Source organism: Amblyomma maculatum, chromosome 6, assembly GCF_055883805.1.
Source record: "Amblyomma maculatum isolate TAMU_Amacu chromosome 6, ASM5588380v1, whole genome shotgun sequence".
NCBI classification, from domain to species: domain Eukaryota; kingdom Metazoa; phylum Arthropoda; class Arachnida; order Ixodida; family Ixodidae; genus Amblyomma; species Amblyomma maculatum.
In genome coordinates, this window is record NC_139349.1 from 149,733,086 (window position 1) to 149,751,081 (window position 17,996).

The window sequence follows — 17,996 nt, forward strand, 5'->3', positions numbered from 1 at the left end:
GAAATTAGGAGACGCCTGCTTCTGGGAAAGAGAGCAATGGTTAGCCTTGACCGCCTAGTAAAGAGCAGAGACATTAGTCTGCCAACCAAGATCCGTATAACCCGTGCTATGGTCTTTCCAGTTGTGATGTATGGATGCGAGAGTTGGACTGTGAAAAAGGCTGACCGCCGAAGAATTGACGCGTTTGAATTGTGGTGCTGGCGAAGACTCTTAAGAGTTCCTTGGACTGCCAGAAGATCAAATCAGTCGATATTGTCGACCATAAACCCTGACTGCTCATTGGAGGGTCAAATTCTAAAGTTAAAGCTCAGCTACTTTGGTCATCTGATGAGAAGAGAGGAGTCGCTGGAGAAAGATTTGATGTTGGGAAAGGTTGAGGGTCGCCGGAGAAGGGGTAGGCAGCGAACGCGATGGTTAGATGGCATTCTCGAGGCATTGCAGATGAAGCTATGTGATGTTAAGAAGATAGTGAGAGACCGGAAAGCGTGGCGTGACATGGTCCATAGGGTCACGAAGAGTCGGACACGACTGAACGCCTGAACTGAACTGAACTAGACGATGTGGTGTGAAATTTTGTTTGTTTTGTGATGTTTAACGTCCCAAAGCAACTCTGGCTATGAGAGACGCTATAGTGAAGGACTCTGGAAATTTCTACCACCTGGGGTTCTTTAGCGTGCACTGATATCGCACAGCACACGGGCAACTTGCTTTTCGCCTCCATCGAAAAGCTGCCGCTGAGGCCGAGATTCAGTACCGCATCCTTGGGAACAGTAGTCAAGCGCTGTAACCACAGCGCCACCCTGGCAGGGCTGCTGTGCAATTGCATTTCGTTTTTTTTTTTTTTTTTTTTTTTTACTATTGCTTACAGATATCCCTCAGGGCCAAAGCATTGTAGACGAGATTGAAATATTGCATTTCTTGAAGCTTTTTTTTTTTCTCCCTGACATATTTTTAGCAAAATGAATGAAAAGGACAGCTTTGTTATAACAATCAAACATCAACGTGGATTCTTTTGCTTCGTTATACAAACATAATTTCCACCGAAATAAAGCATGGCCCAACCAAACTTGCTTTTAATTTGCTCCATCTGATAATTTGCTTTATCCATGTTTGTTCCAGCGAGGTTTGACTGTATGCATATTTAGCGTGTGCATCATTCTAATACGATAGTATTCTCCAGAAAATCCGGCCTCTGAGAAATTGGCTTTGGCACTGTGAGCAAAAATCCATGGGCACAGCTCTCCCTGCTGACATGGTCACGCTGCAACTGCTCGTCAAGTGATGCGAAGTGACAAGTAAACATGGCATGCCGAATCGGCAGGCGCTGCCAACTCAGACTTCACCTTTAAGAAGGATGGGTGACATTGGAATCCAGCCCTCCAGGACCCTTAGATCACAGTTTAGACGTACTGCCCTCAGGTCACAGCTCCACGTTTGTACGGCTTTTAAAGCTTGGATTTTAATCTATGCTGAGAGGTCTCTTACACAATGGGGTACCTTATGATTGTATGCTAATGAACATGCGTGGGATAAACAAATGACTACTGGATCACTGAGTAGCAAAGCGAATGAACTGGAACGAGAATGTACTAGGGTAGCTGGCAAATGGCAGCCTTTATTGCTGCATGTCGCACCCTTATAAACAGAGTTCGTGTTCACCCAATGTTACTGTTTTGTGGCATTCTCTTCAGTTGTTTTGTTGTATTCAACAACTTACTGTTACATATGATATCTATGCCGTAAACCTCACTTCTGCCGAATGCCTCGAACTGAAGCCAGCAGTACATGATAAATAAAAAATAAATTGCCCAAGCAAAACGTTCCAGATTCATTCTAGGAAAGAAATATTCTTTTCCAACTTCAGAGCACATCTTACTGCTCCATCTGACAGTCGTAACTAATGCTAAAAACTAAACTGGTCTCTCTTCAAGAACAATACACATCAATTAATTGATAAACACATGCCTACTACAGCATCAGCATGGTTTAACAAGCTGAAGTGCCCCTATAACAAAAAAGGTTTTTCGATGCGTGAACCGTTTGAACAGTGCATGTGCATGGAAAAAATATTGTGCAGACAAAGCATTTCTCACTATAGGTATAAGGATAAACTGAGCATTAGTTTTTTCACACCAGTCTTAATTTCAGTGAAACGCCAACTTTCGTAGGTTCTAGAAAACTTAACCCCACATGCCTCAAGCCTCTAACACTACATGACTATGACAATAAACCCTATTTAGGAACAAGAATCCTGCCACATTCTCAATACCTTAAAAAATCCTTGATCCTTGGTGAAAAATAAACAGAACTGTTCCCTGTAGCAGCAAATTACTGGAATTCTAAACTCTAATCACTGAGTTATGGCAGGCGTTTTATATGATGTTCATGGTATCATGAAACTAATCAAGTCACGGAAACTTCTATCTTTATCTGGAAATAACCACATTAATTCAAAGGTGCTAAAATACCAAGAACACTGTAAGCATCGTATTGTGCCACCTCTTTCCGCAGTTCGCTTTGATCGGTATGTTTCCTCAAGATTGGAAAGATGGTAAGATCATTCCAGTCCCCAAAAAACTAAATCCCATTTATGTAAAAACAACCCCATTTTCCTCACAAGCATCTATATGAAACTAAAGGAACATGTTTATTCCCGTATCATCAAATTCCTTATCTCTTTTAAATTTTGTCACTTCAGCTAACATGGATTCTTAAAAGAACTGTCATGTGATTCTCAACTGGTTTTTTCTTTAATGTTATTCCCAATTGGCTCTTCTTATTTATGATATAACCTCCAACCAACGCCTAAAATTTAACATTTAGAAATGAAATAGCTTTGCAACTTTTTGACTAAGAGAGAGCAACTTGTCTACGCTAAAAAGTCTCCTTTTCCTCCTTTTACGGTCGCTTCAAGAGCTCCTCAATAAACAGTTCTTGGACACTTGCTTTTTCTTATTTACATTAAGTATGTTGTTTCCAATACTTCCTCCACCATCTGATTATTTACTTTGCTATTTACTTGGAAGCCTATGAGAAATGATCGCGAAACTTAGCAGTGGATGCCTGTTGGCTTTCCGGGTCGGTTTGACGCTCTTTGACTGCCCTTGCTAAACTCTGATCAACCGAAGTTGTCTTCTGTGTTACTGGTTAATTGAAATATTAGAAGAAGGTGTTCAAAGGTGTCAAATGGCTCAGAATGGAAAGGCAATGTTTGCTGATGCTGAGTATTGGTGTATAAAAATGTAAAATAATAAATAAAATAAAAACTAAAGAAAAAATAAAACTAAAAACTAAAAATTATAAGGTGCAGAAAGAAACCATTTTCTCTCTCTCTCTCTCTCTCTCTCTCTCTGTGTGTGTGTGTGCGTGCGTGTGTGTGGGGGGGCACGCGCGCGCGCATACATGCGCTATCACATCACATCCTAACGGCTTAATGGTAGAGCTTAAGTGTCGCCTTAGCTTTTTTTATAACAATAGGATATAAATCTGATTTTACGAACACAGCCAGTTGCACCAATCACAAACATTGCGCAGTAACCAGTTGCACCAATCACAAACACTGTGCAGTAATATGAGTTCACTTTTCCAATTTTTTTTCGTTTCAGCAGAGTTCCTCTTTACCGAACCTTCTCATGTCAGCGCTTGCATATGAGGTTAAGGCTTCAGATGTCTACTATCTGACAGGCAAAATAAACAAGAAATCGGCATATTTACAAAATCAACTGAATTTCAGGTGGCTGTCAATTAGCGAACCATCGGGCAACTCAATAAAACACACAGAAGTGAAACGCAAGCTTCGTTGTTTTATCGGCCGCGCTGGCAGATATTTATAGGCACAGAATACAAACTTGAGCTGCGCGCTCTGGACACGTACCGGATTTTGCACGCATCATCAGGCGATAACACTTTTCGAAACAGGCTGGAAGTGAGAATATTACGTCACACTAGTGAGATGTCATCTTTTCCTGCTTTACAAGATGGCGCGGATTTTGCAGCCGCTTTTGCAGCATGAAACACGCAGCTCGGCCGCCCTAGACAACCGTTATGCTCTCTGCACCAAGCACTAACATTTCGTACGAAGGTGAAAAGTAGTTTCGGTAATCCCGCCCTTGTCATAAGTCAAATACAGAATGGCGAATGCAATCAACGTGCGAAAGGTTTCAAATGAACCTATTTGCACTATAGGGGAGCGCACCTGAAGTTTGGTCCCACTACACTAGTGCCGGCTACTTCCTCTGGCGGTCATTTCTGAACTACTGGTCGGGAACGTCGCCAGGGGAGCGCATTGAACTACCCACGTCCCGACTGGTATACGCACTGCTCGCGCCACTGGCACCCTCTCCTTCACTGTGTGCACGCGCCTCACAGGTGCACAAAAGAGATGTTGCTGGTCACTGCGAGTCTGGTTGGCATTCCAAGGCATTCAGAGAGAGAAGAAAGTTATTGTGTCTAAGGGTATGGCTCCTCTTGATTCATTTTATCAAAAGCACACAACAGCACCATGCTTGTCAAAGAATGCCAACTGTGCAAGTGCATTTGCCACTACTATTACTTTGGAGAGCATAGCCATGAATGCTAAAAAAAAAGATTTCGCGATGAAAGTTTTTGTCCAAGCCCAGAAAAAGAGGACACACGCCCACAATTTTGTACGATGAACAGCCTCCAACTAAACCAGACTTCTATCCAATTGAAAAAGTATGGCAATATTTATTGCAGAAACATTTACTTATCAAACGTTTGCACGGAATCATATCATTTAGTTAAGAGTTTCTTCATTATCATTATTTACTGATGAGTTTTAAAACTCGTCAGTAATTTGGCCACATGAATTCATGCGGCCGAATGCAGTTTTGAAAAACAAAAATGTCAAAATGTTTGTCATCCACATCAGTGAGCATTCGCTTATGATCTATGGTTCTGCAGACAGGTTTTCTTGGGGGTACGCGTGCGCTGTGATAGATTTAAATAAATAAGCAACCGCTTATCTGCAGGGCACTTATTAACCAAGCTTACGACATTTTTCTTTTAACCATAAGCGGGCAGTTGGTAGGCATATTCGGTGGATGGTCTCGTCTTTCTCTTCAGCCTCGCATATCGCCTTTAGGACTCTTAATTTGTATTAAAACAAAGGTAATTTTCCTCATTGTTAGCACTAAAAGTATCAAAGTTCAAGCTATTCAGTCAGCGAAACTGCGTGCACCACGCTGAGCCATCGAATAAAATTTTGCATTGTGAAGAAAACTATGTTAAAAAAGGTAATTACTTCCAAGTTATAAACTATCTTGCCACTTAATTACTCGCAACACTAAAGGCGCCATTATGATAATGGCATTTTTATCAATTTGCCTCATGGATGGGACATGAACCACTAGTTTTTTTCAGTGTTTGCGCTGCCGAATTTAACTAATTCTATATAGCATGCACATGCGTAAGCGTTCAAGCACCAAGAAGAAAGCACGCGACTGCACAAACAGATCTGCAGCAGCCCAACATGTGCAGAACTGACCCCTTTCAGGAGCCACTCGTGCAGCGGTTCAATGGGAGGGGGAACCGGCCTACCCGGTCAACATCCACATGGGAATGAACTGAAAATGAACCAAAGTTTATTATGGCGAACTACTTGCGGCCGAAAAAGTCCGTAATGCTCGTCTGCACTTTTTTGCTGTTGATGTCGCGGACAAGCTCCGCCTGAAAGGCATAAAACCGTGCCGCGGTTTCGTCGCTCACGCTGCTGACACTTACGGTGCGGCGCAGAACGTCCAAAGCGTGAAGAGTATCTGCCTTTGACGGTGGCTGATCACACTCGTCATCAGCGTCACCATCGCTGTCAGGCTCACTTTCGCAATCATTCGCTTCATTGACCAAGTCTTCAATAGACCTCAGCCCACAGGTCGCGACATTGTCGTCCGCGGTAACGAAGTCCCGAACCGAAGCTTCAGTTTCCATATTGTCCCAGCCATCAATCGTGAGGTCTTCGTCTGGCTCTTGACAATCTCCTGCCGAAGCCGCAGCAAGTCCGATGGCAAATCCGCACTTTCTAAAACAGTTCGAGATTGTGTCTGAAGTTACACTATCCCACGACATGGCTAGAAAGTGCAAAGCATCTAAGAGACTGATCCGCAAGTTTGCTTCTTTACGGTCAATTTTTGCCAGCAGACGCCTCACTAGAAGTCCTTTGAAATGATGTTTCACATTTCTAATTATCCCAGCGTCCAGTGGCTGAAGATGGTTGGTAGTGTTCGCCGGCAGGAACCTGACTTTCACGTTATTGAATGTCATTTCCTTTGGGTGGGCAGAGCACTGGTCCACGAAAAGCAAACTTTTCCGGTTTCTTGACCCCATTTTCTGATCAAGGCTTGTCAAGAACTCGCGGAAAAAATCTCCAGTCATCCACGTCTTTCGGTTGCCTTTGTAAAAGACAGGCAAACGCTCTGCCGATCGGAAACACCTCGGTTTCTTCGACTTACCGATGACGGTAAGCTGGAGTTTCTCTGATCCATCCGAGTTGCAGCAAAAGAGTACTGTTACTCTCTCCTTGCTTTTCTGGCCGCCCTGGCATGCCTGGCCTTTTACGCACAAACTTCTTTCTAGTTGAAGGTTGAAAAAGAGGCCCGCCTCGTCGGCATTAAATATGTCACGTGGCGCGTACTCCGAAATCAGCGCCAGCAGCGTGTTCAGCCACTCATCTACAGCTGACTGATCCACTTTCTTGCCTTCACCTGAGGCGACCCGGCAGACAAGTCCGCGCCGCTCCTTAAACCGGTGCAGCCATCCCCCAGACGCTTGGAAATTTTCAATTCCAAGCAAAAGCGCGACGGTGTCGGCTTTTTCACGTAGCACCTTGCTGTCCACGTTGACGCCGGCCGCTGTCACTTCGCGGAACCAAGTCAGCAGAACCTCTTCCAGCTTGACATGGGTCGCTGTTTTAGCCTGCTTCACGTTCGCACCGAAGTGCTGCACATTCTTCAAGATGACATCTCGCTACCCAACAATGGTGCAGAGTGTTGACGGTGCCAACCCTAGCTCTTTTGCTAAGTCGACACTCTTCTTTTCGTCGACCCTCTTCAGCACTTCAAGCTTTTCCTTAAAAGAAAGGGCTTTACGCTTCCGCGACATTTCGGCAGCAGCGAACGCTTGCGTCTTTCTAACGTTTGGGCAGTTCACGTGCCGTTGTCAGATGGGAGGAGGTTTGGCACCAGAAGGCGCCGCACCTCAAGGTCTCACATAAGCTATCTACCCGTCATCATTCATACATCATCCCCGGCACTTCCCCCCCCTCCCGGATGTCCGGGAGGCGGAGGTATTTGTTTTGGGATGACGGCCATACCCTGGCAAGGGGGCAGTCGTGTGGTGACACGCACACAGCAGTCACCGAACACTATGCCAACTGCGTTTAAGGTCCCCGCTGTGCTAGCAGGCCAAACACAGGGAGACCAGACCTTCTTTGGACCTCGGATGTCCTGAAGGACAACACTAACTTTAAAGGGCTTCATATCGATACTGTTATGGTACGCCCAGAAACCTCGCAAATAATCGGTGGCCTGCTCCACATGTCTATGAAGTCTTGCTCGCTGAGGTGACGCTGCTCACGGCTTAGGTGAAACCAGACCTCCCTGCGGACTCGTGCGAGTACCTCATGAAGGCCTGGGACACTGCGCGAAAAAGCAGCGGCGCACCTGGCAGACCAGACTTGGTACACGCACTCAACGAGCAAGAACACAAACTGTTTCACAGCATGCCTGGGTAACGGGTTGAGGTAACGGACAGTTTGATATGGCACTCCTGGAATGTTAAACAAGGTAGCCACTCGTCGAAGGAGGGCTGCTGGGAGAAGACATTGTGTAAAGATATGCACAAGGTCTTCACGACCACCACAGAACGGGCAGACTGGATGCAAGCTCGCTCGTGTGAATGCTTTGCTGCGGATGGGAAGCCGTCCGTGTGCAAAGCGATACATGAACGTTGCTCTGCTTGCATCCAAAAAGTCTGCCAGTATCAAATTCCAGCTTGGACGCATATTGGACAGATCTGTTTGAATATACCTAGGGGGGAGCTTCGGCGTCAAAAGATTGGCTAGATCTTTTAACGGTACTGCCAGAATATCTATGTCGGCCTGGAGGCCTCTGGTCACAGCGAACGACAGAAAGAAGCGGCGAACGGAGAACCGGAGAACTACTGTAGCGGCAGCCAGCGTCACAGTCCTCCTGGGAACAGCCGGCGAGACAACTTTTCAATAGACCAATGAGCTGCCAGCGAATGAGTGACGTACACGACTGGGCACGTGCTTCGCCTTGGCCGTCCTTGTCTAGTGCTCGTCGGTTTGCTACGAAAGGGAGGGGGGAGGAGGGTGGCTAGTGGGGTGAGAGGCGTTGGAGAGGAGAGGCAGCGGCTGCGGTGGGTACCCTCTCCCCCTGTGAGCTCTTGCGCTGAGCTGCTCGGTGGCTTTGTGCGTTTGTACAACGTTCGTTCCTATAATTCGCGGCGGGGGGAGGGGGGGGGGGGGGAGTTGGCGGCGGCCGCGTTGGTTATGTTGCCCTCTTGAGGCCAGCCGCGCCGGCCCGCTCGCATGCACGACTGGTTTGCACGTTCGTATCAACCGCGGCAGGTTCAGAAACTCTTCGTATCACCCCGAATCTTAACGTATTCTATACAATGTAGTCTTGGCGGCGGCCGCGTTGGTTATGTTGCCCTCTTGAGGCCAGCCGCGCCGGCCCGCTCGCATGCACGACTGGTTTGCACGTTCGTATCAACCGCGGCAGGTTCAGAAACTCTTCGTATCACCCCGAATCTTAACGTATTCTATACAATGTAGTCCGTTCAAAGCATTCTTAAAATTCGTATCATCCCGAAATTCGTACCAGCCGTAATCGTATCATCGAGATTCTACTGTACGTTCTTTATAAATGAATTGCTCCTTCTCCCGTGTCCTCCATCGCAGCATAAGCTTATCCTTCAAGTTCACAAGGCATCATAGCTCGCAAAACAACCTTGCTGGTTTAGGTGATATGTTCAGTGAGCTAGCTCCCAGTCAGAGAGACGTGCAGCAATGCTTGATATGCTGGAAGTGACACCTGTAAAGCCGATTAGGATTGCAAACGAGCTGTCGCGTACATGCGTATACCTTGATCTCATGCGCGTCTACGACGGTGCACTGGCTGCAGAAGGGCACGCAGCAACATGCTGTCATTCCGAATAGACCTTGGTGCTAGCAGCAACTACTGAGATGTTAAAAAATGAAACAATCCCTTGTGAGCATTCCAATGCAGATTGCGGTGCATGCACGGCTTCCACGAAGGCGCACGTTGGCAGCACTCTGAGGGAAGCGCAGGTGGACGGATCAAAACATGGCTGCCATGCACAGTTTCTGTTTCATTCACTAGATGGTGCTAACTTTTGTAAAGCCTATAATAGAATACTAAGATAAAGCAGCAAAACAAAGGAAGTGTGCAGAAAGGGCTTAATCGCACAAAATAAAAGCTGCAAGAAATGCATTAACAAAATTCGTTATTCTCTCATGGGGAACATCCAGATTCTGTGTGTGTCAACGTGAACACGAGTGTCACTTGCTTGCGGTAGGACAGGTTTCCTCATCCTATTTCATGTTTATATCTGCAAAGTCTGCACATGCACCATCAGGACACGGTGACAGCCTACACTTGGCGCACACGAACGACTTTCTCAAGGCGTGAACATATATGCAAGAACTAAATTTTGCTTCCTGAAACACCAATAAAAAAGCACCTAAAATGTATGACCAATATCTTTTCTTTTTTTCAAAAAGAAATATTGTGGTTGAAAAATGTACTTGTTAAGCAAAAAATTGGTTTCAAAGGCCAGCATTACATTCAAAAGTTATACTCACAAAAGGTCATCATGCTCAGACAGATGCACTCCAACCAAATCATGCCCTTAACTGTGAGAACAGAGATATTTAAGTATTCTTTTTTGCCACACAGGATAGAAAAACGGAACTAATTACTACTACTACAGGAGATCGCTCAGTTGGATTCTGCTTCCCAGTTTCAACAGGCAATACTGAATTACCTTGACACAAATATTGACTTTTAGCCCCTGATTGTTTATATTATATTGACGTTTCTTTGCTTGTATTAGAATAATTGTTCATAGTACATTTCTTCTGCGATATTCTTTTTTCTCTCTGCAATGCTAAATCTCTACTCACAAATGCCATTGTTGCCATATGTAGCGATTTTATACATGTATACAGTGCGTGTATTTTATTTTTTCCCTCCTTGTGTTTGTGAGTGCACACTCTAATCATGTAAACATCCACTCTGTAATGGCCCCGTGGCAAACAGTATCAATAAATTAAATAAATAAATGCTATATTTGGCCAATAGAAGAGAAGACCACCTCATTTTGGACAAATTTCACACTTACATGCCTTTCTGTCAGTTTGTTGTGGAAGAGGGGGGTTATTCGCAGGGTTTGATAGCAGGTGAAATATGGGCACACACTGCGCTGTGTCTAAACCAATGCATGCACTCTCAACCTATTCTTCTTTGTTCTGCACTAGTGCCACAGAGCTGCTGCTGAATCATTTCCTTCAGTACAGCTGCAATTCCTAGCCAGCATACTGAACGTCAGAGGCATTTGTGATTGTAACACAATGGCAGGTTTTTTTTTTTGCATTTCTTTTTATTGAGATAGCAATACTGCAATTTCGAGCCATCGTGTATCCCCGGCGGAAGCAGTGTTTGACTTTGAACTGCAACCGCTTCAGCCGAGCTCCGCCAGATGACGGCACCGTCGGCGTGCCGCGCCGAACAGATGGTTCATCGCTGCTTCGGCCTCGCCGTGTTTGCTTTGCTATGCAGGCTGCTAAAGAGAGGTGTCAGCGACAAGCTGCGGCAAGCAAGCTACAACGTGCACAAGAGACAGTGGAAGAACTTGAAGAATGTCGTGCTAAGCTTCGTGCACAAGATGAAGCTCGGCGACTACATTCTAGCTCTCCGAGTGCTTCTACCTCGTCGGCTACTGATGAACACACGACTGCGCAGGAACGCCACAATGCCACCAAGCGCTGAAGAATCGCCGGAAGAGCAGTCCTAACCATTGTGTGTCATGTGTTACTCTATAGCCAAACTATCGAACCACACAAGCTACGCCACAAGCGAACACAAAAGTGTAGCCATGCGACCATTGCTAACGCAATTTACCAGGCTTAACCAGAGCTAAGCCACTGCCATTTTTTCATTTTTGGCCAAAAGCTCTAGTTTTATAGTCAGTATCACACCAGTCCATGATGGCCGAAATGGTCTTTAGGAAACCAAAGTAGGCAGCAGCACCAACCTTTCCTCTAGGTAAAACTATATGGTTAATGGCGATTTCCACTGGTCGCTACGGAGCACGTTTTCTTGCTCCGGGACGACGATTTCGATTTCCACTGGTCGATCAAGATAGGTTGCGCGTATTCCGCTGGTCGTTTGGGGCAGCTCGGGACGCTCCAGCTCGATCCGCCGACCGAAGTCGGATCTCGCCGGAAGTCCTAGTCGCTGACGCGGTCACTTCCGGATGCTGCTGGATTCTTTTGGCTGTTTTTGACCGTTTCAGCGACATCGGCAGTGGACGCTGGATGTCACCGTTTTTTGCGCGAATATGTCGAAGTGCGTATATCGAAAAACGTCTGCAGCGTTAAAAAAATGAGAAAGCAAGTTGTTGAGGACCGCACTCCTGCCTATTTATCTACCGCAAACATTTTGGCGCTGGGATGCGGCTACAACTTTCGAAACCGGCTCAGCTTTACTTCCGCCGCGCGCTCTACACGTTCCGCTGGTCGACCAAGGCTGATTCGCTCTGTAGCGCTCTAGGTCGGCTCGGGCGCCCTGCTCCGATCGACCAGTGGAAATCGCCATAAGTCTTTTACATTTGCACATATATAAACGTTCCGTGATACCTAACCTTGAGTGTTCACCATGGCCGCCCTCACACATGGCAGCGGACATGATAGATCATGTATTACACGAGATCCTGGATTCCATCAACAGTCCAAGGCTTTCCTTTCTTTTTCACCGATTCAATGACTAAACAATTAGGTTCCAAAAAAAAAAATCTTCCCTTGTACTCTCCTTGGTTTTGATGACTGTTGGCTTCCTTCATCCCCAGAAATGTCATGCAATAGCCAGGCTTTATATTAATTGCCAGAGTACCTTCCCCAATTGTATTGCAGAAGAAAAGGTATTGGAAAACTCTGCACACAAAAACAGCAGCTGTGGCACAACCCCTTGGGATAAAAGCTGAGATGCATGCATACGCTTCTGTGAAGTTGAGAGCCGACAACAGAGTGGCTAACTTGTTATGCACCTGTTTGGTAAATACTGTATTTTCAGATGCATAAAATGCACCCCTCGAATTTAGAGGCTTTCAGTGAACAAATTGATATATAAGATGCACCCTTCTATAAGACGCACCTCAATTTGCTTAATTAGGATGCTAGCACGACTAAGCCCAAACGTACACTTGCCCAGGCATAGTAGCAACACTAATTTTACATAAAGCGTTCAGAGGCTTCATCTTGGATGTGTTATCAAAACGTCTGTCGACTTCTGGCTGCAGCGCTGCTGAAACATTCTCTTCACACTTATAATCACTGCTCTGATGATGGTTGCCATGCTTGAGCGTCATGCCTGGGTGCTCAAGTGTCAGGCGTACTACACACAGGAAGTAGAAAACACATATGCAGTAACTGCCAAACAATTGCAAATGACAAATGGAAATACGAGTCGCCTTTTCATGGCTTTTTTCGGCAATGTGGGCGGATGAGGAGCGCGGATGCCATCTTTCGGATTTTGAGTTACTATTGCTTGGGGCGTCTGAAACAACCACAAGTTTTGTAATCATGGAAGTCGCTACTGCTGCTGTTTTACAATAAGTTCACCTAAAAAATTGCGAAAAAAGAAGAAAAAAAAAAAAGACGCATATAAGATGCACTGTTGTATAAAACGCACTAGCAAAATTTTTGTAAAAATCAAATAATAAGCGAGTCTTCTACACTGAAAAGTACAGCATACACCACTCTTATAAAAAAAAATCCTGTCATTACCGCCAGCTCACAGGCAGTACGCCCTCTTTCTCATCCTGTAAAAACATGCGTCACAGGCTCAGTAGGAGCGTAAACAAAAGCCTTTCAACTTGTGGTAGCTTAAAATCACATAATTGATACCAAGTTCGAGCAAAGACAACATAGCATTTATACATGCAGACCACCTCGGTTATCAGCCACCAACAGCAGCAACAGCGCATACTGGAGAGGAGCAGTGAAAGTGCTGCACATCAGAGTCCAAATTCAGCGATGCTGTCATGCTTGCAACAGCCTGCTCAGCGTATACATTCCCCGAAACTGATGCAAGTGGCAAAGCTCTCGGACATCAAATGAAAGCATGTTGTTAGCAGCCTCTCATTAAGTTCAGTTTATCTGTCCACTGTCAGGTGTGAATAACTCCAAAGAAACAATTTACACTTCACCATGAGTTCACAATCTGACCAGCCATAAAACGCACCTTCTTACTCTCGCATGGCATCTAGCTGCTCAGTTTTTATTAACTACCACAATGTCATGCATGTGTACTCACTTGCATTGCAGTTTCTTCCTTAGCATGCTAATGATATTCTAAAATAAGTACCTTACATGTTCAACCCCAGAAGCCACATAATGTGGTGATCACACTGCTAGAAATAGCAGTGTCTTTATAATCTATTTCTAACAGTGGGTGTACCCCCACGGACAAAAGTGGCATATTCCACGCGCTGCGAGAAAACTGCCTGCCAGATTTTTCCTACAGAGAGGCAGTTATTTCTGAGATATGCATAACATACCCTCTTTGATATACTTTCCATCTAGTCCAAGCAATTTTGTGTGGCACATTTTTTTATACTGAAAAAATGCAATCGTTGCGATTCGCACGGAGTATAGCACTTTTGTCCGCGACTGTACATAGAGTGAGCCAATTCAAGCGCTACTCATAATTGCGCTGTGGTTGGCTGTGACATCACAGAGTCAGGTCAGCTACGCTAAAGGTTAGGTGAATAGCTGCTTCACCCCTGAGTTGTGTCTGATTATAACATGCCGTGCACAACAGGTCCTACCAATGCCCATGTCATAGCTCCAGGAATGGCTTCAAAATTCAAAGCTGCCACCAGGTATGTCCCGACACTTTCGAGGTCTCCGAAAAAGACAGTCACTATGTAGTGTTTCCATGGAATAACGACGTGTCATGTTCAGTAATAAAAACTGCGTATGTGACTGCCAAAATCATGCCGCCTGTACAGTGACCATGACAAGCGCAAGCCTCACAGATGCCTGCTTGTCATGGTGTCTGGGCATCTAAATGACTCAAGAAAAAAGCTCACCTGGCGTGATGTCAGGTCTTGCAACAGACGCCAGGCGCCACTCTGGACACCAGCCCGGCACCGGCTGCGGCAAGGAACCTGCATGCACCACAGCACAAAGCTGGGCTTCATCATCCAAACCATGCAAGGCAAAGCTCTGAAAAATAAAGCCAGTCATTCCCTCAACACATATTAACACAACAGCTTTAAGGCCACCTGGTCTAAAAAATCAGACACTCGCACTGTAAGCAAAAAATCCCGAGCATGCCTCTGGCAGGTGGTAGTTGGCATATGACATGGCAATGCACTGACTTGTCTCATTGCATGGTGCTTGGTCTGGTCTGTTCAGTGGGGTCCCAAAGCGACTCACGCTATGACAACTGCCGTAGTGGAGAGCTCCGGACATTTCTACCACCTGTGGTTCTTAAGTGCCCTAAGATAGCGCAGCACACGGACACCTTGCTTTTTGCCTCCATCAGAAGTGGCCACGGTGGCCAAAATTCGATCTCGCATCCTTGGTTACAGCAGCTAAGCACCCTAACCACTGCCACCATGGCAGGGCTGATTGCATGATGTCACGAGACCGCATGACATGGTGACATTGGCAAGTGCTGAAAGCCCAGTTCAGGCTTCCCCTTAGAGATTGGAGGTTGAGATGAAAGTGCAGTCCTCCAGGACCCTTGGATATCGTGTTAAACACACTAGCCCAAGCCACACAGGCATGTTGTTTGGTTTGGTTTGGTTTGGTTTGTGGGGTTTAATATCCCAAAGCGACTCAGGCTATGAGAGACGCCGTAGTGGAGGACTCCGGAAATTTCGACCACCTGGGGTTCTTTAATGTGCACTGAAAACGCACAGCACACAGGCGCCTTGCTTTTCGCCTCCATCGAAAAGCGGCCGCCGAGGCCGGGATTCGATCCCGCATAGTAGTCGAGCACCGTAACCACTGCGCCACCCAGGCGTTGTACAGTTTGGATAAAGTGCAGCATTATATCTGTACAAGGTGGTCTTTAACAGAATGTGTCAGCTTAAGACCACATATGATAGTCAGTATGTGTAGGATAATACAAACACAAATTAAAAGATTAATGATTAAGTGGGTAGCATAGTGAATGTTTGCAAACAAGAATATGTGACAGGAGCCAGCAAATAGGAGTCATTAATGCTGCCTTCTCATACCCTTACAGGTGGAGCTTGTGTATCCCACCGATTTTTTTTATTTTTCTCTAGTTCCCATGGTACAACCCTCGTCAAAATCTATAGTTCCTGCAGTAGGCTTGTCCTAGCCTTTAAAGATTAACCCTTTGCTTTTGAAGGGAGCCAGGAACTGAATTGCAAGCCCTCAATTTTTTAGGCACATTAAAAAAAACCGAGATGTCCCACCCAACAAAATTTCTGTTACAAACATTTTTAAATATATTTACTAAACATTTTTTATCAGTAATAGCCATCTCTATGTACCGTATGCTAAAAACCTTGATCAGCGAGTGCAAAAAGAATTACGCTCCAGCAGAAATGATAAATGACTAATATAGTCTAGACTGTAGTAAGACAGATTTATCATGGTTTAGTATCCATTAGACTACACACTGTGAGCACTTGCACCACAGTTAGGCATTAATAGACTGCAGTTCTTACTTGGGCAAAGGAGTGTTTGTCATATTTTATTGTATGCCCTGCAGTGGTAGCTCAGTGGTTCAGATCTTGACTTTTGATCCCCAGAATGTGGGTGCTGCGCTGGTCGTGGCGGCCACATTTCGATGGAGGCAAAGCACAAGGCACCCTGTACTGCCCTATATCGGAGCACGTTAAAGTTCCTAGGCGATTGGAATTTTTTGAGCCCTCTAATATAGTGCCCCTTATAGCTTATGTTGCTTGCCTGAATTTCAACCTACTGGGGTTCTTTAACATGCACTGACATTGCACGTAACACACGCGCATTGTGTTTTGCCTCCATCAAAATGTGGCCGCCGTAACCAAGACCGCACTCGCATCCTTAGGATCAAAGGTGAAGCGCCATAACCACTAAGCCACCATGGCAGGGCATAATATCAAAATATACATGGCAAACACTTATGATAAAAAAGAAGCACTGCATACTTAATAACATGCACTAAAGAAAACAGAATATTAGATAAGTTGGTAAGGGTTTACGTCCAGCAGTGAAAAAGAAAAGAAAAATAAGGACCACAATGAAGATGTGACAGAACACAGGCACAGTAGAAGTAAAACATTGTCTACGCAGAGGGACATCTATTCAGCAATATTTGAAAGACCTTTTTCGAGTTTATCGCCCATTCTACAGACAAATATGCCGCTCAAAACCAGCGCAACCCAGAAGCCAGTACAAACACTTGAGCTCAGAACGAACTGTTCTGCCCCATCCATTTGTGTCATGTTAAGCATTTGCCTTAGTTCGCACTTTTTCATTCTGCTAAATATGAGTGAACACTACTTTGCCAGAATGACGTCATAGTGTTCAACACTAAAAACTGCAAGGTTCCTAGGGTGCCCCATCAACTTGTTTTATGTAATTTATTAATGCCAAATTCAAGCCTGACATTTCTGCATTAATGAAGAGCCCAATTCTCCCAAAATATGATAAATTTTGGCCAGACCTTTTCACAATGCTATAAGAAAACAAATTTTTTAAAAAAGGACTAAATGGGGTAAAAAAAAAAGTGTAAGGCATCCAGGAGGGCTCTTAACGTCAGCTTCCTAGAGTACCTGTAAGCTTATAGAACTCAAAAGCAGACCTGAGCACTTTTTTGCCAACACTGAATGTGTTTATGTGTGTGTAACATGAAAAGAAAATAATAAAAATCAAGGCGAAGAAATGCACTTGTGTTGTCTACGCATATGAGCACATAATACAAGAGCTCCAAATAGCAATTGTCTTAGTTTACTGATTACTAGAAAGGAGGAGGAGGGAAAACTTTATTGAGACGCAGTATTAAGTGTTGAGAATACCTGTGGTCCGACAATAACAAGCTTTCAAGCTTGTTATTGTCGGACCACAGGTATTCTAGCCTGATATGCCGAACTTGATATCCCAGAACTATATGTTTATTGCATAAGCGTTCAAAGTGTATTTAACCCAAGCAGTGAATGTAAACTCATTCACTCATTCGGACAAAAAGCCATTGTACCCCAGTTTCAGCTTGAGGTTTTGTCCGAAGTGTTTAGAATGTGGTATAAAAAATGGAGGCCTGTAGCTGAGGCAATGTCCCTTCACCTATGGCACAGGTCGGGCGTCCATCGAGAACTATGAAGCGCCTTTACTTTCCTATAAACCAAACATGCAAATTAAGTGTAGGTGTCCACTGAAAAGTTAGACCAATACCACACCTTTGTTTCCTCAAGCAATTTGCTTAAACATAAAATACTAAAAAAATTTGAGGATCGAAAAGGGGGTGTCAAAGGTGCTACCACGTTTACTCTTTAGGCCCAGCTTGACTGTCCCCTAATTTTTGTTTTTTTCTTTTTGCACTGTGGCTTGCCGCACGCATATGTATTGAATGTACCACATTTACATATCAGTCCCAGAGCTCATTATTAGCTTATCAGTTAGGCGATGTGTTAAACATTTGGTAATTTGCACACATTGGTGGAAAGTACCCACAGAATCTTTCAAACATGTACAGCTG

General features: G+C 44.9%; 1 protein-coding gene across 1 annotated transcript in view; it reads right to left on the bottom strand.

Moving 5' to 3' along the window:
• Positions 1–17,996, bottom strand: part of LOC146187012 (uncharacterized) — a 59,637-nt gene that overhangs the window by 38,612 nt on the left and 3,029 nt on the right. The window contains exon 2 of the mRNA XM_084607548.1: positions 14,371–14,448. Within this exon, the coding sequence (XP_084463674.1) occupies positions 14,371–14,448 (78 nt within the window). The remainder of the gene's footprint in view (positions 1–14,370; positions 14,449–17,996) is intronic.